The sequence below is a fragment of the Pseudopipra pipra genome, chromosome W, assembly GCF_036250125.1.
Source record: "Pseudopipra pipra isolate bDixPip1 chromosome W, bDixPip1.hap1, whole genome shotgun sequence".
Taxonomy (NCBI): Eukaryota; Metazoa; Chordata; class Aves; order Passeriformes; family Pipridae; genus Pseudopipra; species Pseudopipra pipra.
Genome location: NC_087580.1, coordinates 10,040,894 through 10,065,590, shown reverse-complemented (window position 1 = coordinate 10,065,590; position 24,697 = coordinate 10,040,894). Strand labels below are relative to the sequence as shown.

Genomic DNA, 24,697 nt, shown 5'->3' with positions numbered 1-24,697 from the left:
AATTTGTTATTAAGGAGTGTTTCAGCTAATATCATCAAAGAAAACAAGAAAGGGGGTGATGCGAGGAGCATGGAGGAGGAAAGGGAGAAGTTTGCGAGGTGGAGAAGGCAGCTGCGAGAGACCAGAGCTGAAGAGGTGACAGAGGAGGACGTGGATTCTGGGCATTCAGTGTCCAGTTATGAAGATTGAGACTGTCTTACAGACTAGGACTGAACAGAATTGTTAACAAAAGTTATGAATGAATTGTACCCCAGTTTATGTCAAATGTTTTCACAGTTTTTCCCTCATGTTTATTACCTATTTTCTGATTGGCTGCAATCTGCTGCATTGCAGATGTTTTCCTCATTGGCTCCTATTTCTCCCTTATTCCCTCCTTTCCCTTCTCATTGGTCTATGTTCCTGCCTGTCCTATGCTCCTCCTTGGTTTCTGGAACCTTCTCCTGCCACCCTATAAATAGGGGTGGCACACCCTAATAAAGCTGCAATAGCTTTGAGCTACCACTCTGCACGAACCCCCGGCTGTCGCGTCTTATTTCCCCTGCGACTGTGACAGATGGTGCCCAACTAGCGGGGCAGAGTGGTGGTTCTCTGTTGTAGACGACGGGATAAAAACACTTTTAGACCACAAAATTGATCAATAACTTATCCAACTTTATTGCTGCAGGCTCTGTGCTTATAAAGGTTACTAATTAGCTTCATACATATTACAAAAGCTAAGCTCATCATTGGCTTCTAATTACCTAAGTTATATTTGCGCAAATGCTGTTTCTTTAACCTTCTTATGGTTACTTGTTTGCTATTTGCTCTGCTTTCCCATCCACTATATTCTATTCTTCTGTCACGTACACAGTTTCTCAAACACAGTGACCTTTTAATACTTTTCTCTTACCGTGGGACCAGAGCTATAGCATCTCTCTCATGTCCTCTTTCTATCAACCATGTTTCTGCAATACTTTCCACAGTTCTCTTACTCTAAGGGAACTCCTCTGCCTGCGCAGGGCACAGGCACCCTTGGAAGACCGGTGTTGCCCCGGCCTCAGGAGGAACGTGCTAATTCTACACTTGTGCTGATACACATTAACTAAAAACAGAAGCAGGAAAGAAGACAGGTAATGCGACTGTAGTAAACATGTCACAGAAAAATCAGGATTGCAACTGAACATTCTCCGGGTGAAATGGTTCCCCACTGCTGTACATCCCAGATTCCTCACACACACAAAATGTTAAAACTTAAAATCCAGGATTCCCAGGACTCTGCCCTGAGACTTTGTGTAGAGCTTGCTGGGTAATTCAGCTCTGCTCTGGGTTGCACTTTGGCTGCTGTTGCTTTCACTTGTTTGAAACTGGGCAGTGGATGGATCTGCCCTGGCACAGGAGGAACCAGCTCACAGGAGGGAGAAAAGCCCTAAAAATTGTCTCAGTCTTCTGGCAGCACGAGCACTTCCCAACACAGCGAGCCCAGGGAGTGCAGGGGGTGGGGGGCCAAGCTCAAGAGAAATGTAATGAGAGCCAGACTGATTTTGTTGATCGATGCTTCACCTGCTCAGGAGTTGTCTATGCATCTATATCAGTGCCCTCATCTTCTGATGCACTTTCTATCAGCACACCTGCAAAAGATTAAAGAGCCAAGAGGAAGTGAAAATTAAACACACACAGGAACTGGGTAGAGATCCAGCTACATCTGACTTTGTAGGTTCTGAAACTTGTGTTTTCAGATGTCTCGTGCCCTGTACAGAATCACAGAAACACAGACAAGGAGAGGTTGCAAGGGACCTCCAGAGATCATTTGGTCCAACTCAGATGGGACACCTGGAGCTGGGTGGCCAGAACCTCCTCCAGGGATTTTGAATATCTCCAAGGATATCTCCACAATCTCTCTAGGAACTGGTCCCAGTGCTGAGTCACCCTCACAGTAATGAAGTTCTTCCTCGTGTTCAGGTGGAAATTGCTTTGTTTCCCTTTCTGCCCATTGCCTCCCATCTTATTACTCAGCACCACCCAGAAGAGCCTGGCTCCATCCTCCTGTCCCTTCAAACACTTGTGTCCACTGATGACGTCCCCTCTCAGACTTCTCTTCTCCAGACTAAACAGGCCCAGCTCCCTCAGCCTCTCCAGCCCCTGATCATCTCTGCAGCCTCAGCTGGACCCGCTGCAGGAGCTCCATGTTTCCCTTGTACTGAGGAACCCAGCACTGGACACAGCACTCCAGATGTGCCTCACCAGGGCTGCTCCTCCCTTGGCCTGCTGGCAAAGCTCTTCCGAAGGCAGCCCAGGCAGCCTTGGGCCTTCTTGGCCATTGCTGACCCTTGGCCAGCTCTCTGTCCACCAGAACCCCCAGGGCCTTCTCTGCACAGCTGCTTGCCAGAGGGTCAGCCCTGAGCCTGGACTGGTGCCTGCCCTTATTCCTGACCAGGTTCCTTGAATTGCTTGGATGGGTTGACTGCAGCAGGGCTGGGGAAAGAGCCCAGGCCCTGTGAGCCTTCCTGAGGCCTTGGCAAAGGCCTGGGGGGCAGGATGGGGGGTAGGGATCATCCCCCTCCACGTCTGCAGACAGCATCCGTGGGTCATGGGAGACAACCCTCTGTCACGAGGAAGGTGAGTGCGTGGGAGGACTGGGAGTGGACACCTTTAGCACCCATCGGGTCAGAGCTGTCCTCACTGCCCTCAAAGACAAGGGAGAGAAGAGGGGCCTTGACCCCCTGCAGGGAACACTTCAGCATGGAGCTGTTTCAGTGTCACGGATCACAAAAGCTGTTTGTTCCCTGTGTGCAGAGGCCCAGACAAGTGGCCTTTAGTCACGGGATGGATTGTGGTGGTGATTCCCAGGACTGAAGGCAGCTTCTCTGGGCCTCTCCCCATGTCAGGGCCATCCTTCTCCATCCCCTTTGAGGAGCTGTGCAGGATGAACTCACAGGGTGGTTTGCCTGTAGTGCAGCTTTGGTGTTGAGAGAGATGGAAGTGCTTGGGAATGGCCCTGCTCACCGTGTTCCATCTCCGTTTCTGCTCTGAGGAGCTGAAGGATGTGCTGTTTGGACCCCTGCCTCCCATGTAATTCATGTTCCAGAATTCTCTGGAAGAGCTGCTGGAGTTTCTTGTCCATCTTGGATTCCTGGGCCTTCGCCATTTTCTTCATTTTCCTGTCTGTGAAGGCAGAACAATGATCTTGGGTCACTGACTGTGATGGCTTTGCACAGTTACTGGGGGACTGAGATTCTCAACAAGTCACTCCCCTTTTGTTTCAACCTCTCCCTACTCTTCTCCAATAATTAAGGGACTTAATATAATATGTCTTTTCCATATAATGAAGAGATAAAAGTACAAAAATAACAATTTAAAAAGGAAATAGCAGAAACTCCAAAGAAACAAGGGAAAATGGTTTAAGCCAAAAAGGCAGAAACTGTTTCCTAGTCCCCCCAACCCAGGACAGAAAAGCCCCAAAAGCCAGCTGCCATGTGGTTGCCCCAAGCAAAGACAAAACATTGGGAGGCTCCCCTGCCCTCTAGACCATGGAGGGGAAGAAAAAAAAAATTAAAACAAACCATAACAAACAGGTTCTCAAAGACCCGCCCTCCAGGATGAGGGGATGAGGTGAATATTCATCACAAAGCTCCACGCCCTGGCTTTGGAACCATAACACTGATGCTTCCTCCTTGAGAGGCAGACCAGCTCTCTGACACAAGGATGCCCAAAGGCTCTGAATTAAGCTCCCTGCAAGAGGGTCTCTTCTCAGGGCCCTCCTCTGGGTGTATATTTCCTTCCTCACTCCCCCTCAGAAATCCTCAGCTCACAGGAATTCAATTTTGTGATGGAGGTACAATCTGCAAATGGTTTTCCCTTTGCCCTCTGTCCTTTAGCAGGGAGGGAACAAGAAACTCGGAGCACATTTTCCTCCCTTTTCAACCCCTCATTCGTGCTTTCTGTAGCTCAATTAAATATGGCTTCAGCTTTGAAAAGGGGGTCACAGGCTTCATTCTAAGGCCACAATGGCCTGAGCCATCAGGAGGTCAAGGGGTTGCCCTGGACTGTTCTGGGCTGCTCACTGACACAATTTTGCTCCTGCAGCAAGAACAGGACCCCCAGGCAGGTGAGGCCCATCTTGTCTCCCCTTTCCCTGCCCGGGGTGCAACAGGCTGTGCCCCAACACACACTGTGTCCTGCCTGAGCCAGGCCCAGGAGCACCATCTGGGGCTCAGCAGGCCCACTGGGGTGTCTGTGCCCCCGCTCACTCCTTCCCTTCCCAGCACCAGCTCCTTCAGGGAGAGCTGTTCTCCACAGGCCCCTGTGCTCAGAGACACCTGCAGTGCTCATGGAGCTGGGTCTCCTTGGGGATCTTCAACAGGAAGACAAGGCTGGGATCACATGTGCCCCAACACGGCCCCAGGAGTGGGGAGTGGGAGAATGGGAGTGGGGAAAGGGAGAGAGACGCTGACAGGACTGCAAGGGGGGAACCTTAACAAGGATCAGGGGATCAGAGAACTCACAGCACACACTCTCTGCAGAGATGAGGGAGACAAGTGTGGCCATGACCACCTGCAGAGAACACTTCAGCAGGGAGCTGTTTCAGGGTCAGGCAGCACAAAAGCTGTGCCCCATGTCAGGGCCGTCCTTCTCCAGCCCCTTTGAGGAGCTGTGCAGGACGAGCTCTCAGAGTGGTTTGCCTGTAGAGCAGCTTTGGTGTTCAGAGAGATGGAAGTGCTTGGGAATGGCCCTGCTCACCTAGTTCCTTGTTCAGGTCTACTCTGAGCAGCTGAATATCCTGCTTTGTGGATTCCTGCCCTTTCTGGAGATCTTCACACATAGTTTTCATTTGCTTGCAGAACTGCAGAAGGGTCTCGTCCATCCCGGATCCCTGAGGTTTTGGGGTATTTCCCTTCTCTGTCTTTTCTGTGAAAAAATAGACAGGTGTCAGTGGGAGACTGACATTTTTCCATTGAGGGGGAGACCACCCATCTGCCCTGGGGATGCTCAGATCCTCTGTTGTCAAGTCTCTCCTTCAGGGTCTCTTCTCAGGCCTTCCTGCAGGTTGTCTTTTTAACTCCTCTCTCCTCCTGAGAAATACTCACTTCAGAGGAATTAAACCTTGCACTCAAGGTGCAACCTGCAAACGGGCTTTTTAGCCTTATATCTTTGGGCTGGGAAGGAACAAGAAACTCACACTCAGGTCCCTCATGTCCAGCCTGTTTACTAATTTGTGTGCTCCACACTTCCTTTTCTTTAGAGAATCCTTCCTAATTCAGCAGCCTTGGAAAACAACTCACTAATTCCAGAAAAACAGGGCTGGGGAATTCCCAAGCTGATGCACTGTGGGCACCATCAGTGATCTCTTGCCCAGCTTTCAAATCCTTTTCCACCAGGAGTTTGCTCCAGGAAGGAACCTTGATCTGTGTCCTGCAGCTCCAGTCTTCCTTGGGACATGGAGCCTGTTTTCTCTTCCAGGTTTTGTCTGTGGAAAGGAGTCTTAGCACCACTGTGAGCCCTCAGAACCATGGGCTTGGAGCTCCTGTGCTGCTGGGGAGGAGCACTGACAGGAAGCCCCCTGCCCCCTCACTCCCCAAGGGCCTGGCCACTGTGGCTGCCTCTCCCTCCAGTGCCCAGGGGGAAGAGGATGGCCACCCTTCCCCTTCTGGTCCTCTGATTTTTCCTGTCAAGCCCTCGACCCCCAGGATGAGGGGATGAGGTGAATATTCATCACAAAGCTCCACACCCTGGCTTTGGAACCATAACACTGATGCTTCCTCCTTGAGAGGCAGACCAGCTCTCTGACACAAGGATGCCCAAAGGCTCTGATTTAAGCTCCCTGCCAGAGGGTCTCTTCTCAGGGCTCTCCTCTGGGTGCATATTTTCCTTCCTCACTCCCCCTCAGAAATCCTCAGCTCACAGGAATTCAATTCTGTGATGGAGGTACAATCTGCAAATGGTTTTCCCTTTGCCCTCTGTCCTTTAGCAGGGAGGGAACAAGAAACTCAGAGCACATTTTCCCCCCTCTTCAACCCCTCATTCGTGCTTTCTGTAGCTCAATAAATATGGCTTCAGCTTTGAAAAGGGGGCCACAGGCTTCATTCTAAGGCCACAATGGCCTGAGCCATCAGGAGGTCAAGGGGTTGCCCTGGACTGCTCTGGGCTGCTCACTGCCAGAGATTTGCTCCTGCAGCAAGAACAGGACCCCCAGGCAGGTGAGGCCCATCTTGTCTCCCCTTTCCCTGCCTGGAGTGCAACAGGCTGTGCCCCAACACACACTGTGTCCTGCCTGGGCCAGGCCCAGGAGCACCATCTGGGGCTCAGCAGGCCCACTGAGGTGTCTGTGCCCCCGCTGACTCCTTCCCTTCCCAGCACCAGCTCCTTCAGGGAGAGCTGTTCTCCACAGGCCCCTGTGCTCAGAGACACCTGCAGTGCTCATGGAGCTGGGTCTCCTTGTCTTCAACAGGAAGACAAGGCTGGGATCACATGTGCCCCAACACGGCCCCAGGAGTGGGGAGTGGGAGAAGGGGAGTGGAGAAAGGGAGAGAGATGCCGACAGGACTGCAAGGGGGGAACCTTAACAAGGATCAGGGGATCAGAGAACTCACAGCACACACTCTCTGCAGAGATGAGGGAGACAAGTGTGGCCATGACCACCTGCAGAGAACACTTCAGCAGGGAGCTGTTTCAGGGTCAGGCAGCACAAAAGCTGTGCCCCATGTCAGGGCTGTCCTTCTCCATCCCCTTTGAGGAGCTGTGCAGGATGAGCTCTCAGTGTGGTTTGCCTGTAGAGCAGCTTTGGTGTTGAGAGAGATGGAAGTGCTTGGGAATGGCCCTGCTCACCTTGTTCCTTGTTCAGGTCTTCTACGAGCAGCTGAAGAAGGCAATTTGTGGATTCCTGCCCTTTCTGGAGATCTTCACGCATAGCTTTCATTTCTTTGCAGAGCTGCACAAGGGTCTCCTCCATCCCAGATCCCTGAGACTTTGGGGTATTTCCCTCCTCTGTCTTTCCTGTGAAAAAAGACAGGTTTCAGTGGGAGACTGACACTGCTCCCTTGAAGGGGAGATCACTGATCGGGGACATGGAGACTGTTTTCTCTTCCAGGTTTTGTCTGTGGAAAGGAGTCTCAGCAGCACTGTGAGCCCTCAGAACCATGGGCTTGGAGCTCCTGTGCTGCTGGGGAGGAGCACTCAGGGGAGTGAGTTGGGAGAGGGGGAGAGAGACCTTGACTGGCTTTGCCTCTGCCAGGGATAACACAGAAGGCAGCAGCTGGGACTCACAGGGGCTCCTCCTGCCAAGGTCCCTCAGTGCAGTCTGGGCAGTGACAGCCCCAACAGCGACTGTGACCTGCAGCCAGGCTGGAGAAAAGTGGCTGCCTCTCCCTCCAGTGCCCAGGGGGAAGAGGATGGCCACCCTTCCCCTTCTGGTCCTCTGATTTTTCCTGTCAAACCCTCGACCTCCAGGATGAGGGGATGGGGTGGACATTCATCACAAAGCTCCACGCCCTGGCTTTGGAACCATAACACTGATGCTTCCTCCTTGAGAGGCAGACCAGCTCTCTGACACAAGGATGCCCAAAGGTTCTGATTTAAGCTCCCTGCCAGAGGGTCTCTTCTCAGGGCTCTCCTCTGGGTGCATATTTTCCTTCCTCACTCCCCTTCAGAAATCCTCAGCTCACAGGAATTCAATTCTGTGATGGAGGTACAATCTGCAAATGGTTTTCCCTTTGCCCTCTGTCCTTTAGCAGGGTGGGAACAAGAAACTCGGAGCACATTTTCCTCCCTTTTCAGCCTCTCATTTGTGCTTCCTGTAGCTCAATTAAATATGGCTTCAGCTTTGAAAAGGGGGCCACAGGCTTCATTCTAAGGCCACAATGGCCTGAGCCATCAGGAGGTCAAGGGGTTGCCCTGGACTGCTCTGGGCTGCTCACTGACACAGTTTTGCTCCTGCAGCAAGAACAGGACCCCCAGGCAGGTGAGGCCCATCTTGTCTCCCCTTTCCCTGCCCGGGGTGCAACAGGCTGTGCCCCAACACACACTGTGTCCTGCCTGGGCCAGGCCCAGGAGCACCATCTGGGGCTCAGCAGGCCCACTGGGGTGTCTGTGCCCCCGCTCACTCCTTCCCTTCCCAGCACCAGCTCCTTCAGGGAGAGCTGTTCTCCACAGGCCCCTGTGCTCAGAGACACCTGCAGTGCTCATGGAGCTGGGTCTCCTTGTGGATCTTCAACGGGAAGACAAGGTTGGGATCACATGTGCCCCAACACGGCCCCAGGAGTGGGGAGTGGGAGAATGGGAGTGGGGAAAGGGAGAGAGACGCTGACAGGACTGCAAGGGGGGAACCTTAACAAGGATCAGGGGATCAGAGAACTCACAGCACACACTCTCTGCAGAGATGAGGGAGACAAGTGTGGCCATGACCACCTGCAGAGAACACTTCAGCAGGGAGCTGTTTCAGGGTCAGGCAGCACAAAAGCTGTGCCCCATGTCAGGGCTGTCCTTCTCCATCCCCTTTGAGGAGCTGTGCAGGATGAGCTCTCAGAGTGGTTTGCCTGTAGAGCAGCTTTGGTGTTCAGAGAGATGGAAGTGCTTGGGAATGGCCCTGCTCACCTAGTTCCTTGTTCAGGCCTTCTATGAGCAGCTGAATATCCTGCTTTGTGGATTCCTGCCCTTTCTGGAGATCTTCACGCATAGCTTTCATTTGTTGGATGAGCTCCTGGAAGTCCTCCTTCATCCAAGACTCCTGAGGCTTTGTGGCCTCTGCCTCCCGTCCTTTTTCTGTGAAAATAGACAGGTGTCAGTGGCAGACTGACACTGCTCCCTTGAAAGGGAGACCACCCATCTGCCCTAAGAATGCTCAAAACCTCTGTTGTCAAGTCTCTCCTTCAGGGTCTCTTCTCAGGCCTTCCTGCAGGTTGTCTTTTTAACTCCTCTCTCCTCCTGAGAAATACTCACTTCAGAGGAATTAAACCTTGCACTCAAGGTGCAACCTGCAAACGGGATTTTTAGCCTTATATCTTTGGGCAGGGAAGGAACAAGAAACTCACACTCAGGTCCCTCATGTCCAGCCTGTTTACTAATTTGTGTGCTCCACACTTCCTTTTCTTTAGAGAATCCTTCCTAATTCAACAGCCTTGGAAAACAACTCACTAATTCCAGAAAAACAGGGCTGGGGAATTCCCAAGCTGATGCACTGTGGGCACCATCAGTGATCTCTTGCCCAGCTTTCAAATCCTTTCCCACCAGGATTTCGCTCCAGGAAGGAGCCTTGATCTGTGTCCTGCAGCTCCAGTCTTCCTTGGGACATGGAGCCTGTTTTTCAGCTTTTGTCTTTGGAAAGGAGTCTCAGCACCACAGTGAGCCCTCAGAACCATGGGCTTGGAGCTCCTGTGCTGCTGGGGAGGAGCACTGACAGGAAGCCCCCTGCCCCCTCACTCCCCAAGGGCCTGGCCACGGGGGAGAACCCAGGCCCTGCTGATTTCCAAGGGTTCCTTGAGGGAAGAACATTGCCCTGCCCCCATGCCAGCTGCAAAGAGCAGGGACAGACAAACAGCTGCCTTAGAACCTGGGCAGGATGGGAGCCAGCAGAGCCCAGGCTGTGCTGGGCAAAGCCACTGCCGGGGCAGCTCTGCACCCTGGGGGCCTGGACACCTGCCCGGGGCTGGGAAATACAGCAGAGCACTTCTGGAGGCCCTTGGAAGTGGGAATTTATGGACAGATGGGACTATTTGACCTCACTGTGCTGGGCCCTCATGCACAACAGGCCTTTGTCTCTTCTCTTTGTTCAGCAGGGTTTAGTTTCCAGGTAGTGTGGGCAAGTCCTGGCCCTCACCTGCACACAAAAGCTTCTCCCTTTTGGCCCTGGAGGAAAGCCCAGGAGGAGATTCTTCCTTTAGTGGTGAAGGGAAGGAAAGGAAATCCCAGAAGTGCTGTGTTATGTCTTTCAATCCTTACCAATTTTGAGGGATACCCTCTGCTAGAGCGGGACATGAGGTCAAAGAGGGACGTCCCTCTGACCAAAGTCACCCCACCCCAAAGGCCTCCGGCTGTGCACTGAAGGGGTTCTGCAGGTAATGTGCTCAGGGGAGAGACCTTGACTGGCTTTGCCTCTGCCAGGGATAACACAGAAGGCAGCAGCTGGGACTCACAGGGGCTCCTGCTGCCAAGGTCCCTCAGTGCAGTCTGGGCAGTGCCAGCCCCAACAGCGACTGTGACCTGCAGCCAGGCTGGAGAAAAGTGGCTGCCTCTCCCTCCAGTGCCCAGGGGGAAGAGGATGGCCACCCTTCCCCTTCTGGTCCTCTGATTTTTCCTGTCAAGCCCTCGGCCCCCAGGATGAGGGGATGGGGTGGACATTCATCACAAAGCTCCACGCCCTGGCTTTGGAACCATAACACTGATGCTTCCTCCTTGAGAGGCAGAGCAGCTCTCTGACACAAGGATGCCCAAAGGCTCTGATTTAAGCTCCCTGCCAGAGGGTCTCTTCTCAGGGCTCTCCTCTGGGTGCATATTTTCCTTCCTCACTCCCCTTCAGAAATCCTCAGCTCACAGGAATTCAATTCTGTGATGGAGGTACAATCTGCAAATGGTTTTCCCTTTGCCCTCTGTCCTTTAGCAGGGAGGGAACAAGAAACTCAGAGCACATTTTCCCCCCTTTTCAACCCCTCATTCGTGCTTTCTGTAGCTCAATTAAATATGGCTTCAGCTTTGAAAAGGGGGTCACAGGCTTCATTCTAAGGCCACAATGGCCTGAGCCATCAGGAGGTCAAGGGGTTGCCCTGGACTGCTCTGGGCTGCTCACTGCCAGAGATTTGCTCCTGCAGCAAGAACAGGACCCCCAGGCAGGTGAGGCCCATCTTGTCTCCCCTTTCCCTGCCCGGGGTGCAACAGGCTGTGCCCCAACACACACTGTGTCCTGCCTGAGCCAGGCCCAGGAGCATCATCTGGGGCTCAGCAGGCCCACTGGGGTGTCTGTGCCCCCGCTCACTCCTTCCCTTCCCAGCACCAGCTCCCTCAGGGAGAGCTGTTCTCCACAGGCCCCTGTGCTCAGAGACACCTGCAGTGCTCATGGAGCTGGGTCTCCTTGTAGATCTTCAACAGGAAGACAAGGTTGGGATCACATGTGCCCCAACACGGCCCCAGGAGTGGGGAGTGGGAGAAGGGGAGTGGGGAAAGGGAGAGAGACGCTGACAGGACTGCAAGGGGGGAACCTTAACAAGGATCAGGGGATCAGAGAACTCACAGCACACACTCTCTGCAGAGATGAGGGAGACAAGTGTGGCCATGACCACCTGCAGAGAACACTTCAGCAGGGAGTTGTTTCAGGGTCAGGCAGCACAAAAGCTGTGCCCCATGTCAGGGCTGTCCTTCTCCAGCCCCTTTGAGGAGCTGTGCAGGACGAGCTCTCAGAGTGGTTTGCCTGTAGAGCAGCTTTGGTGTTCAGAGAGATGGAAGTGCTTGGGAATGGCCCTGCTCACCTAGTTCCTTCTTCAGGCCTTCTATGAGCAGCTGAATATCACACTTACTGGATTCCTGCCCTTTCTGGAGATCTTCACGCATAGCTTTCACTTGTTGGATGAGCTCCTGGAAGTCCTCCTTCATCCAAGATTCCTGAGGCTTTGTGGCCTCTGCCTCCCGTCCTTTTTCTGTGAAAATAGACAGGTGTCAGTGGCAGACTGACACTGCTCCCTTGAAAGGGAGACCACCCATCTGCCCTAAGAATGCTCAAAACCTCTGTTGTCAAGTCTCTCCTTCAGGGTCTCTTCTCAGGCCTTCCTGCAGGTTGTCTTTTTAACTCCTCTCTCCTCCTGAGAAATACTCACTTCAGAGGAATTAAACCTTGCACTCAAGGTGCAACCTGCAAATGGGCTTTTTAGCCTTATATCTTTGGGCAGGGAAGGAACAAGAAACGCACACTCAGGTCCCTCATGTCCAGCCTGTTTACTAATTTGTGTGCTCCACACTTCCTTTTCTTTAGAGAATCCTTCCTAATTCAGCAGCCTTGGAAAACAACTCACTAATTCCAGAAAAACAGGGCTGGGGAATTCCCAAGCTGATGCACTGTGGGCACCATCAGTGATCTCTTGCCCAGCTTTCAAATCCTTTCCCACCAGGAATTTGCTCCGGGAAGGAGCCTTGATCTGTCCTGCAGCTCCAGTCTTCCTTGGGACATGGAGCCTGTTTTCCAGCTTTTGTCTGTAGAAAGGAGTCTCAGCACCACTGTGAGCCCTCAGAACCATGGGCTTGGAGCTCCTGTGCTGCTGGGGAGGAGCACTGACAGGAAGCCCCCTGCCCCCTCACTCCCCAAGGGCCTGGCCACGGGGGAGAGCCCAGGCCCTGCTGATTTCCAAGGGTTCCTTGAGGGAAGAACATTGCCCTGCCCCCATGCCAGCTGCAAAGAGCAGGGACAGACAAACAGCTGCCTTAGAACCTGGGCAGGATGGGAGCCAGCAGAGCCCAGGCTGTGCTGGGCAAAGCCACTGCCGGGGCAGCTCTGCACCCTGGGGGCCTGGACACCTGCCCAGGGGTGGGAAATACAGCAGAGCACTTCTGGAGGCCCTTGGAAGTGGGAATTTATGGACAGATGGGACTATTTGACCTCACTGTGCTGGGCCCTCATGCACAACAGGCCTTTGTCTCTTCTCTTTGTTCGGCAGGGTTTAGTTTCCAGGTACTGTGGGCAAGTCCTGGCCCTCACCTGCACGCAAAGGCTTCTCCCTTTTGGGCCTGGAGGAAAGCCCAGGAGGAGATTCCTCCTTTAGTGGTGAAGGGAAGGAAAGGAAATCCCAGAAGTGCTGTGTTATGTCTTACAATGGTTACCAGTTGTGAGCGATACCCTCTGCTAGAGCAGGACGTGTCTCTGGTCAAAGAGGGACGTCCCTCTGACCAAACTCACCCCACCCCAAAGGCCTCCTCCTGCTGTGCACTGAAGGGGTTCTGTAGGTAATGTGCTCAAACCTTGACTGGCTTTGCTTCTCTCAGGGATAACACCTCACATTCCAGAGGTTCCCAAGGATGAGCACAGACAAGAGGAATGGGATGAGCACTCTTACTTGTTCGCACACAGATCTCATCTATGAGTTTCTCAACCAGCTTCACACCAACCGCAGCAGCTGGGCATCAGGGTCACATGGAAATAAATCAAAGAGAAAAAGAGGATTTTTAAGGAGGAGCTTTCCCTGAGGAACTCCTGGAATGCATTGAGCAGGTTCTGGGGCAGAACACACCACCCAGCTGGCCCTGGAACCACAAGGTCCTGTGCACCAGGAGCCCGACAGCAGCGCTGGGGGGGCTCTGACCTTCGAGGCCACTCAGGCTCTCCTGGCCAAGAACCTGCCTCGGCTGCCACAGCATTCAGGCACCACACAGGTGCCTCAGCACAGTCCACCAGAACAGAGACACCCCAAAGTGTGAGACACTCCTCCTCCACACTGCACGAGTGGAGAGGGACCTCCCAGGGCCCTTCATTGTCCCTTGGCCTTTTCATTTGGGCCTGTCTTCTCAAAGACTTTCAGATGACCACAGGCAAGAGGAATGGGATCCAGCACACCAGCTTATCAACCCAAATACTTCTCTTAGGGGACACTGCCACCAGCTCTCCATTTCTGCCCACTGGTTCAAACAGAAAGAAAAAGAAAAAAAGGAAACTTCACTAGGACTTTTCCCTCCAGATTTCAAGAATGCATGAAGGAGCTTTTTTGGGACACATATCCCTTATACTATTCAAACCTCTGATGTACTTGGGGTTTTTAAAATCACTTATTTCCCCTTCTGTCACTGTCTAAACAGAAGAAACACAACTCTTACCAACTGTTCCAATGCCTGCCATGCTTCTTCTCTCCCAGGTCCTTTTCTCAGGGTTCACTCTGCAATGCAAGGGAAAAGGGGAGCAAAATCTATGGGGTGGGCACAGGACTAGAGAAGAGAAGGCAGCTGAGAAGATCTGGGGGGGCAGCCAAGAGAGACAGGAGGCTGTGAACTGCCAACCCTTTGCCTTCCCTGGGATTTGCTGGAACAAGGGCTGAGCCCTGCTGCTCCCCTATGATCCACCCCAGGGCCTTTGCTGGGCTTTATGAGAGCCAGGGACGAGCCTGCCTGGTGTGAATTTAGGAGGAGAATAACATTGATGACACACCCGTGTTTCGGCTGTGCCTCAGCCGTGCTCACCCCAAGTCAAGGACCTTTCAGTTGCCCATGATCTGCCCGGGAGGAGCTGCACAAGAAACCAGGAGGGAGCACGGCCAGGACGGGTGACCCGAACGGGCCAGAGGGATATTCCAGAGCCCAGAACGTCATGCCCAGTACATGAACTGGGGGAATTGACTGGGAGGTGCCTCCCAGGGATGGGCTGGGCATCGGTCAGTGGGTGCTGAGCAGTTCCCTTGTGCATCACTGGTTTTTCATGGCATTTATTCCTCTCAGTACTTTCCCTTTTCATTCCTGTTATTGCTATTACTATTGTTATTATTACTGTTATTATATTTTACTTTATTTCAATTATTACACTGTTCTTATCTCAACCCACCAGTTTTACCTCCTTCTGATTCTCCTCTCCTATCACAGGGGTGGGGATGATGGGAGGGAGCAGCTGTGTGCTCCTTAGTTGTTGGATGGGCTTAAACCACAGCAGTCCTTTTTGGTGCCCAATGTGTGCTCCACCAGCGCTCAGCCTTCCAAACCATTCCACAGTGCCATGAAAACCCCTCACTCCCAGAGCTCCTACCTCCCATCCAGCTCTTGGGCTGCTCCAGAGTATTTGGTCACAGAAGCTGCTGTGACCAAGGACACCCTCTGCCAGGAGCTGTCCTGCCGAGGCTCCCCGGGCATGTCACGGCCCAGGACCTTCACCTGGAGAAGAGAAAAATGGGAAGAGCTGCAGGAAAACCACGAAGCTCCAGAGCTGAGAGCTCAAAGGGCTGGGCAGGGTCTTCTCCTGCCCCCACCCCCTTAGAGATGAGCTCCAAAATCCAGGCCCTGGTGTGGGAAACTCCCCTATGGTGCTCCAGAGGAGACTTGGGAGTGGAAAGTGGAGGGTTGGTGTGTGATACTGGGAGCACTGGGGGGAGCCAGAGAGCCATACTGGGAGCACTGGGAGGGAAATGAGAGCGCTGGGGGGGACCAGTGAGCGATACTGGGAGCTCTGGGGTTGCACTGGAATTTTTAGGCCCTGAACCCCACAATCTGATGGCAAACAGGGCATGTAGCTTAAGTTAGGGGGATTCAAGGCTCTGGAGCATTAATTTTGGGAGCTGCAAGGCTCAGAAAGACAAATTTTGGGAGCTCTGGGGCTCAGAAAGAATGATTTAGGGGGCTTTGGGGCTGAGAAACTGATTTGAGGGGTTTTGGGGCTCTGGAACACTGATTTCAGGAGCTTCTGGGCCTAAAAAGCCCTTATTGAGGGATCTTTTAAGCTCAGAATCAGCAATGTAGGGAGTATTTAAGCTCAGAAACACCCATTTAGAAACATTTTTTGGTCCAGAACACCAATTTAGGGAGCTTTGGAGCTGAGAAACACTCTTCTGGGAGATTCTGGGCTCAGGAATATCCATTCAAAGAATTTTTGGGCTTCCAAAAAAACTTGTTCAGGAACCCTGATTTAGGAAGCTTTGGGCCTAGGAAACACACGTTTAGGGAGCTTTTAGGGTCAGAGCCAGTGATTTAACGAGCTTTTGATGTTCAAAGCATTGATTTTGGGAGCATCTGGACCAGAAGGACCAATTCAGGGAGCTTTGGGGCTCCAAAACCCCCTCTATTGGGTTCATGTGGCCAGGTTTTGGTAGCGGGGGGGCTCCAGGGGTGGGTTCTGTGAGCAGCTGCCAGAAGCTTCCCCCATGTCCGGCACCACCAATTCCAGTGGCTCCATCTGTTGTGCAGAAGGAATTACAGCCAGAGAAGAGCAGAGTGAGAACAGATGAACAGCTCTGCAGACCCCCAGGGCAGTGCAGGAGGGGCAGGAGGTGCTCCAGGCACCAGGGCTGAGATTCCCCTGCAGCCCAAGGAGGAGCCCACGCCAGAGCAGGGGATGCCCAAAAGGAGGATGTGGTCCTGTGGGAAGCCTGTGCTGGAGCAGAGTCCCTGCAGGGACCTGGGGATCCCTGGAGAGAGGAGCCCCCGCTGGAAGAGGTTTTCCTGGAAAGACTTGTGGCCCTATGGGGGACTCACCTTGGAGCAGGGAAGGGACTCCGACTCCTCTCTCTGAGCAGCAGCAGGATCAGGCTGTGATGTTCTGGATTACATTCCAGTCTCCCTGAACCACTGAGGAGGAGGAGGGAGGGTCTGGGATGGAGGGGGCTTGGGGGGAAGATTTTTGTAAGATTTCTTTTACCTCTCATTATCCTGCTCTGATTTTGTTGGTAATAAATTCAATTAATTTCCACAATTCCAGTCTGTTTTGCCCATGATGTAATCAGAGAGGGATCTCTCTCTGTCCTTATCTCAGCCCATGACCCTTTTGCTGTATTTTCTCTCCCCTGTCCAGGTGTGGAGGGCAGTGATAAAGTGGCTTTGGTGGGTGCCTGGCACCCAGTCAGAGTCAACTCACCACACACCCATCTGGGGAGCTTTTGGGCTGAGTGACAGCGATTTAGGGAGCTCCTGCATTCAGAAATACCCATTTTGGGATCTTTGAGGCTCAGAAAAAAAGGTATAGGGAACTTGTGGGCTCAAAACCTGCAATTTCTGGTTTTCTGGGGGCTCAAAAACCTCCACTCAGGAGCTTTTGGTCTCAGATACTGCAAGTTTGGGAGCTTTTGATCTCAGAAGCAGTGATTTAGGGAGCTTTGGGGCTCAGAAGCATCCATTTAGGGAGCTTTTGGTGCCTCAAACACTGATTTAGGGAGATTTGGGGTTGAAAACCACCAATTTTTGGGAGCATTTGGCTCAAAACCACTCATTTAGGGAACTTTTGGCCTCAGAAAGTCTCATTTAGGGAGCTTTTGAGCTCACCCAATTCCAATTTAGGGAGCTCTTGGTCTCAGAAACAAGTATTTATGGATCTTCTGGGGCCTGAAGCAGCAATTCAGGTAGCATGTAGGTTCAGAAAGAGGGATTTAGGGAGCCCTGGTGCTCCAAACCACCAATTTAGTGAACCTTGGGCCTAAGAAACCCCAATTTGGGGAGCCTGAGGCTCAGAAAACCTAAGTACCAGTATCCTGGTATCAGGAGCTTTGGGTCAGGGAGAGCGATTTGGGGATATTTTCAGCTCAGAAAGAGCGAATGAAAGAGCTTTTGGGCTCCAAAAGACCAAGTGAAGCAGATTTTGGGCTCAGTAGCCCCCATGTAGGCAGCTTTGGAGCTCCAAACCAGCGATTTAGGAAGCTTTTGGGCTCAGAAACACTAATTTCGGGAGCAGAAGTAGCTCCACGGGGGGAAGGGTGGGAGTGAGGGGCTGCACTTACCTGGAAGAAGGTCGGGATGAAGCGGCTCCGCAGGGAGCACCGGGGAGCTCCTGACGCTTATATTCCTCCTGTCCTACCCCACTCCTACAGGATCCACCCCTGCCCTTTATGCCCTGGCACCCCAGTTCTCGGGTTTACACCAGTTTCTCGGAAATCCCTGGAAACCGAAAGCGAAAATGCTCCGAGCAGGGGGCGGCTCCTGGGGCGGGAGAGGAACGGCAGAGCCCCGGGGTCCCCGCTGGGGTGAGGGGGGCACAGCCAGTGGCCCCTGCCTGCTGCAAATTTTAACTGCTCGCAAGTAGGGGGTCTGCCCAATTGTGGGCAGTTAGGATAAAGGGGAACTATGGCTTGCCTGAATGGATAAGATCAGAGACTGACAGGGAAAGCCGGAAAAGAAGGGCTTTTAGCACATAGCAAAAGTAATCAATAACATTGCAAGGGAGACAGGAGATGGGTGGGAGAACATAGTTGCTTGAAATGATAAAGCTTTATGTAATTATAGTAATTACTCTATAGTAATAAAAATAGGGATAGGTAACCGAATGTGTATTTAGATAAGGCAGATTTCGTACCAATTCTCAAAGAATGTGTATGACAGATAATTTTTGAAACTTACTCCTTCCAAATGTATAAAAGCTGTTGTTTTTTGTTACTTGGTGGGCATACACTTGGAGGGGAAACCGCCTGTGTGACCCCGGCCATAATTACAAGTGTTTTAAATATTGTTTAAGGATTTCTTCGAATCACGGGACTCTGGAACCCCAATTTCAGGAACTTCGCAGCTTAGACACTCCTCTTTTGGAGGTTTGGGGTAATAACAGCAATTTCAGGAGTTTTGAGGCTGAGAAAGAGCAATCTGGGGGGCTCAGAAACACCCATTTAGGGACATTTTGGAGTCCAAAACACTGCTTTAGGGAGCTTTGGGGCTGAAAAACACTCATTTTGTGAAGATTTAGACTCAGAAATATCAAACTAAGGAGTGTTTGGACATCCAAAAAAACCTGTTTAGAGAGGGTTTTGCTCACAATGGCTGAAATATAAGTATGGGGAGGCCTGGCAGATTGTCTGTATCCCACTGCCCCAAACCCCTCAGCAATGCCATGTGCTTGCAATGGGGGAATCAACCACTGGATGGCTGGAAACATCTCCTGTGTCCCAAGGCACTGCCTGGAACACTGTCCTGGGCCTAGAGAAGCAAGTTTTAATGGTGACATGAAATCCCTGAAAGAACTGAATCAGACAGTGGAACTCATTTCTGAACCAGCCTCAGAGACACTTGGGCCAAAGAACCTGGCCCTGAGCAGGTGAATCACATCCCCTGTCATGCACCAGCCTCTGGGCAGATCCAAGGATGCAAGGGACAGGTGAAGAGGACACTGAGGGCAAAGGCTGGTGGGGCCTGCAAACACTGGGTTACACATTTACCAAAGGTTCCTCAACAGCAGAGGATCTGCCAGTCGGGCTGGCCCTGCCCAGTCAACATATTTACGTGCTGTGGAAGGGGACAAAGTTCCTGCAGTGCACATTAAAAACATGCTGGGGAAATGTGGTGGGTTTCTGTGGCTGGGTTTGGTAGCACTGGGGGGGGCGGGGGCTACAGGGGTGGCTTCTCTTAGAAGCTGCCAGAAGCTTCCCCTGTCCCGTGGAGCCAACACCAGCCGGCTCCAGGACGGACTCCCTGCTGCTGGCCAAGACCAAGCCAACGAGGAGTGACAGTAACACCTCTGGGATAACATATTTAAGAACAAAAGGCTGTGGGACAGAAAGAATTCCAGCCAGGGAAGAGCAGAGTGAGAACATGGGAACAACAAAGTAGACCCCAAGTTCAGGGCAGAAGGAGGGGCAGGAGGTGCTCCAGGTGCTGGAGCTGAGGCCCTGCAGCCCGTGGGGCAGAGCAGGGTGGGGCAGCTGTGCCCCTGTGCCCATGGGGGAGCATCGGGGTGCAGAGAACCCCCTGCAGCCCCTGGGGGAGAACTGGGGTGCAGAGACCCCCCTGCAGCCCCTGGGGGAGCATCGGGGTGCAGAGAACCCCCTGCAGCCCCTGGGGGAGAACTGGGGTGCAGAGACCCCCCTGCAGCCCCTGGGGGAGCATCGGGGTGCAGAGACCCCCCTGCAGCTCATGGGGGAGCATCGGGGTGCAGAGATCCCCCTGAATCCCCTGGGAGAGCATTGGGGTGCAGAGACCCCCCTGCAGCCCCTGGGGGAACATCGGGGTGCAGAGACCCCCCTGCAGCTCATGGGGGAGAACTGGGGTGCAGAGATCCCCCTGCATCCCCTGGGGGAGAACTGGGGTGCAGAGATCCCCCTGCAGCCCCTGGGAGAGCATCGGGGTGCAGAGACCCCCCTGCAGCCCATGGAGAAACCCACTCCAGAGCAGGTGGATGCCCAAAGGAGGCTGTGACCCCATGGGAGGCCCAAGATGGAACAAGGTCCTGGCAGGGACCTGTGGCCCGTGGAGAGGGAAGCCCAGGCTGGAGCAGGTTTTTCCTGGGTAGGACTCATGGCCCCTGTGGGGGATCCACGCTGGTACAGCTCATCCATGAGGGACTGACCCCATGGAGGAGTGACCCACAGGACAGCAGGTTGGGAAGAGCTGCTGCCCGAGGGGTGGACTCACACCAAAGAGGTCCATCAGGGACTGTCTCCCGTGGGAGGGACCCCAGGGGAGCACGGGAAGGACTCCAACTCCTCTCTCTGAGTGGCAGCAGAAACAACTGACTGCAACCCCCATTCCCGTCTCCCTGCACTGCTGGGAGGGAGGAGGGAGAACATGGAGGGAAGGAGGGGTGGGGGGAAGGTGTTTTTAAGACTTTTATTTCTCACTCTTTGGCTCTTATCCTGTTAGCAATAAATTTAAGTAATATCCTCACTTTGAGTCTGTTCTGCCCATTGCAGGTAATCAGCAACTGACCTCTCCCAACTCTTATCTCAGCTCATTAATCCTTGGCTGTGTTTTCCTCTCCTCTGTCCAGTTGCAGAGTGAGAGAGTGGCTTTAGTGGGTACCTGGCATCCGGCCAGGGTCGACCCGCTACAGGAGAACAGTCTGGGTTATTCCTGCCTCAGGCAAAGGCAAACCCACCCGTGGGATTGATGTTGCTCAAGGACACGAGTGCACTTGGTGGGTGATGTGGGAGAGTGGGAATTCCTGTGTGTGCCTTAAGGGGATTTGATTTGGGGTGAAAATAGCCAATGAATTAAAGTTGATGTTAAGAACTAGCCAACACTTCTGTGGTGGCTACGTGTGCATCACCTGAGCACCTCACAGCATCGACCTCAACCACAAGTGTTCTGGGGATCTGAGCCTTGACTTCCCTCGGAAGGAAGGAGGAACTTTGATCAAACTGAACAACAATTGAACAGTGGAGTCAGAACTGACTCAAATGTGCCACACGCAACAATCCAACACCTCCCACACAGCTTTCCTGTTCCCAGGGATGGAGGCCAAAGTCATGGACTGAATGAATTCAACAAACAATTTTTGTGGACATTTTATGACCATTTGACAGAGGTGTTCCACAGACTATGGGAATGATGTCTGTATTTATATCTACCAAATAGATAAATAGGAAATGTGATGGGGAATTGGGAAGTGTGAGAATTGGCATGACATCATTGGTATGGAGTAAGGGGTGGATATTGTCCTGTTTTCAGCTGAGATGGAGTTAATTTAGTCTCAGTAGCCATTACAGTGCCATGTGTTTGGAATGAGAATATTGTTGATAACACACTCATGTTTGGGGTTTTACTGAGTCCTGATAATCCTAAGTCAAGGAATTTGGTTTTGGTTTTGTTTTATGTCCCCTGCTCTGCCAGTGAGAAGGTTCCCAAAAGAAAAAAGCTGGGAGGCAGCAGAGCCAGGACAGGTGACCTGAAATGGCCAAAGGAATATTCCACACCATTAAACATCATGCCCAGTATATAAACTGGGGCAGTTACCTGGAATGGGGGGCTGATCTGGGCTTGGGAAGGTGGCCTGGCATCAGTCAGGGGGTGGTGAACGATTGCATTGTGCATTGTTTGGTACTTTTTTTCCTTTCCATTTAATCGTCATTACTCTGATTATTCACTATATTATTATATTTTACTTTGTTCTCAATTATTAAACTGTTCTTGTCTCCACCTGCAAGTTTTTCCCTTGATTCCTCTCCCCACCCCCCCGGGGGTGGGGGGGCTGTGAGCAAAGGGCTGGGTGGTGAATAGTTGCCAGCGGGGCTTAAACCAGGACAAAGAGCTACAGAGTGAGGCTGCAGGAAGGGGGCCCATGGCACCGTCCACAGCCAGGCCTCCAGGGATAATCCTGGAGGGCCTGATCTGTGGCCTGGTTTTCTGGACACCCTGCTCAAGGTGCCCCAGGGCCATTGTCACACACCAGGCCCTGGAAACCACTGTTCCCAGCACTGGTCTGTCAGCCACCTCTGAGAGGGGGTTTGTTCCTTCACAGAGGGACATCAAGTGACGGGGCCAGAACTCCAAGAGGTCCCAAGACTTTGTCCCCTCGGGCACAGCCTGGTCTGTGCCACCACGGGCTGTGAGGACACACGTTGTGCTGAGGCCCTGGGGGCTCGTGGCCTCCTGGCACAGCCCGGGAAGGCTGGGCACTGTCACCCCCTTGTCCTTCCCTCAGCGTCACCCCCATCCCAGTGCCCTGGCAGAGCCCTGAGCCAGGCGGGAGGGACAGGATCTGCCTTCCCCGGGCTGGGGGTCAGGGCTGGACCTTTCTGCTGCCTCCAACCGAGCCAGGCTGTGCTCAACATCTCAGCTGCCTGCCCAGAGCCTTTGCCTCCCTGCACTCACGGCCCCCAAGGATCTGCTGGAGAGTCCCTGGGGAGGCTTTGTCAGGAATGGCCCTCGGGGGGCTCCTGAAGGCTTCAAGGGCCTGCAGGATTTTCAAAGTACTTTTCATTTTCCTTTCCACACTGAATCTCTGAGAGGTTTGTGCAATCATCTGCAATTATCTGCTTTAACCAGTCCCCTGAGAGCCTGTGTCAGTAGTGACACTCACTGGGGCTCATTAATTCTTTCAAGGAGTTCAGTTTTTAGGGGGACTTTGGGTTTTGCTTTTGATATTGAGAGGTTTGTGCAATCGTGGCCCCCAATTATCTCCTCCAAGGGGGTCCATGAGGAGCCTGTTTTGGGAATGGTCCTCAGTTGCACCCATTAATGCTCTGAGATACTTTCAGTTTCTCTTTGACCCATGAAAGGTTTGTGCAATGTCCTCTCAGTCCCTGAGGTTCAAAGGCTCAGCACCAAGTACACCACGGGGCTCATTGAGATAAACCAGGTCCTGATAAACCATGGAACTTCTGTGATTGTCCTCTAATCTAGGAGGGTTAATTAAGAAGGTTGCCTATGTAGTTATGGAGAAAGTTCAAAGAGCTTCTAACAAATATGCATTCCTATTTTAAAGAGTGTACTTTATTACTTTTCTCTTTGGAGAAGAAATGATTGCAGCATTCTCAGACTGATACTGATCCAGGGTCTCTCCTAAGGAGGTCTGGACTATTTGGAGAACTGTCCCTTGAGGTCTGACACAGTGTGGACAACCTTGCTCCACATCTCCCCAACCCCATCATGTCTCTCATCAGTCTCCTGGGTCCTGCTCTGCTCACAGAACTGACTGCACACAGCACAGAGGGTTTTTTCTTCTTTCTCTGCAGCAATCCGAAAGCCCCAAGTTTCACCTTTGGTAACAGACACTCCTCAGCTGTGAGCCAATCCCCGCTGCCACCAATGGGGTTCAGCTCCCCCAGGGCAAACCCATGCAAGAAACATTTTAGACATGCAGGAGTTATAAAATAAGCACAAATAAAAAGTTGGCACTGGGGGGCACTGATGGGGATAATTATGGGGCAGTTTGGGGCCCAGGGGGAGCGGATTAAGAACTGGCTGGAGGGCTGGGCCCAGAGGGTGGTGGAGGATGGTTCTGCATCCAGTTGGGATCCAGTCACTAGTGGTGTCCCCCGGGGATCAGTGTTGGGCTCAGTTCTATTTAATTATCTTTATTGATGATCTGGATGAGAGGATTGAGTGTACCATTAGCGAATTTACAGTTGACACCAAGTTGGGGGGGAGTGTTGATCTGCTGGAGGGCAGGAGGGCTCTTCAGAGGGACCTGGACAAGCTGGAGAGATGATCTGATTCCAACGGGATAAGGTTCAACAAGGCCAAGTCATAGTTTGAAACTGGCCCCCCTTGAGAATTCAAAGAGCTCAGAGGTGATTGGGTGCCAGGGCAGTGTTCCCTGGAGAGCCGATCACTGTCCATGTTGGTCGCTTCTGCTCAAAATCACATATCACAGCACGGAAGCTGTTGGCAAGTTCAGTCTTGGTTGTTTTGCTGTTGGTGTCTGCTGCGTGTAGGTGGACAAGGCCAGGGGGTGGCCCTGCGACCCCCCAGCTCAGCCTTTGGCTACAGTTGGAGGCAGCATTTGGAGTGTGTGCTGTGAAGGAAGAGATTCACAGCACCTGAGGTAAGAGGAGAGAGGCAGGCTTTGCAGCCAAGCCCTCTCTCCCCCCTCCTTTTCTGCAGTGAAGCTGTAGAGGGGGGCTATTTCTTTCCCTCCACTGTAAGAGGAGGAGAGGCTCAACTTGAAGCTGAGCCAAGAGACTGGGCCATGGAAGTAGGCCCGGCGCTCGGGAGAAGAGTCCCAGGTGAAATTGGAGACGAGCCAAGAGCTCAAAAGTTGCCTGCCAAAGCTGACCGGGGACAGCCGAGAACTGACGTGGAGGAATGAAGATTCCAGGTTGTGGAAAATGGGGAATGGGGGTGGGAAAAGTGGGATAAGAGGGGAAAATGGGGAATTGGGATGGGAAAAATGGGAATAAATTGGAAAAATGGGGAATGGGGGTGGGAAAAGAGGATTGGAGATGGGAAAATGGGGAATTGGGGTAGGAAAAATGGGAATAAATTGGAAAAATGGGGAATGGGGGTAGGAAAAGAGGGATTGGAGATAGGAAAAGAGGGATTGGAGGTGAGAAAATGGGGAATTGGGGTTGGAAAAGTGGGGGTGGGGAGGCAAAAGTGGGGAATGTGGCAGGAAAAGTGGGATTGGAGCTGGAAAATCGAGATTGGAGCCCCCTGAGCCTCTGGAATTCCCGGCAGGAGCAGGACATTCCCTACAGGAACAGTAAACTCACCTTCCTGCTCCAGAACTGCCTGAGTGACAACACCAAGGTGTGAGTGCAGAGCCCAAAATTCCAACCAGGAATCCCAAAATTCCCACCCCTGAATCCCAAAATTCTCACTGAACCCTGAAATTCCCCCCCCCCCCAGTCCCAAAATTCCTCCCCAGTTTCCCCCCTGGATCCCAAATTTCCCCCTGAATCCCCAAATTTCCCCCAAAATTCCC

General features: G+C 52.6%; 1 protein-coding gene across 1 annotated transcript; it reads right to left on the bottom strand.

The window, feature by feature from the left end:
- Window positions 1-273: 273 nt before the first annotated feature.
- On the bottom strand, window positions 274-17,501 carry LOC135406042 (uncharacterized). Its single transcript, XM_064640572.1, has 11 exons — window positions 17,349-17,501; window positions 16,114-16,242; window positions 14,675-14,799; window positions 13,759-13,817; window positions 13,005-13,064; window positions 11,430-11,597; window positions 8,566-8,733; window positions 6,802-6,969; window positions 4,717-4,884; window positions 2,983-3,141; window positions 274-1,607 (listed from the first exon to the last, which is right to left on the bottom strand). Exons 3-11 carry the CDS (start codon window positions 14,776-14,778, stop codon window positions 1,555-1,557), a joined length of 1,107 nt encoding a protein of 368 aa, XP_064496642.1. The 5' UTR covers window positions 14,779-14,799; window positions 16,114-16,242; window positions 17,349-17,501; the 3' UTR covers window positions 274-1,554.
- Between the last annotated feature and the right edge of the window lie 7,196 nt (window positions 17,502-24,697).

Coding starts and splice junctions, on each gene's coding strand:
- LOC135406042 (XM_064640572.1), bottom strand. CDS start 14,778: ATGCCCGGGGAGCCTCGGCAGGACAGCTCCTGGCAGAGGGTGTCCTTG. Junction 13,818..14,674: donor GCCCAAGAGCTGGATGGGAG/GTAGGAGCTCTG, acceptor CTTGCATTGCAG/AGTGAACCCTGAGAAAAGGA. Junction 6,970..8,565: donor AGGCCTGAACAAGGAACTAG/GTGAGCAGGGCC, acceptor CTTTTTTCACAG/GAAAGACAGAGGAGGGAAAT.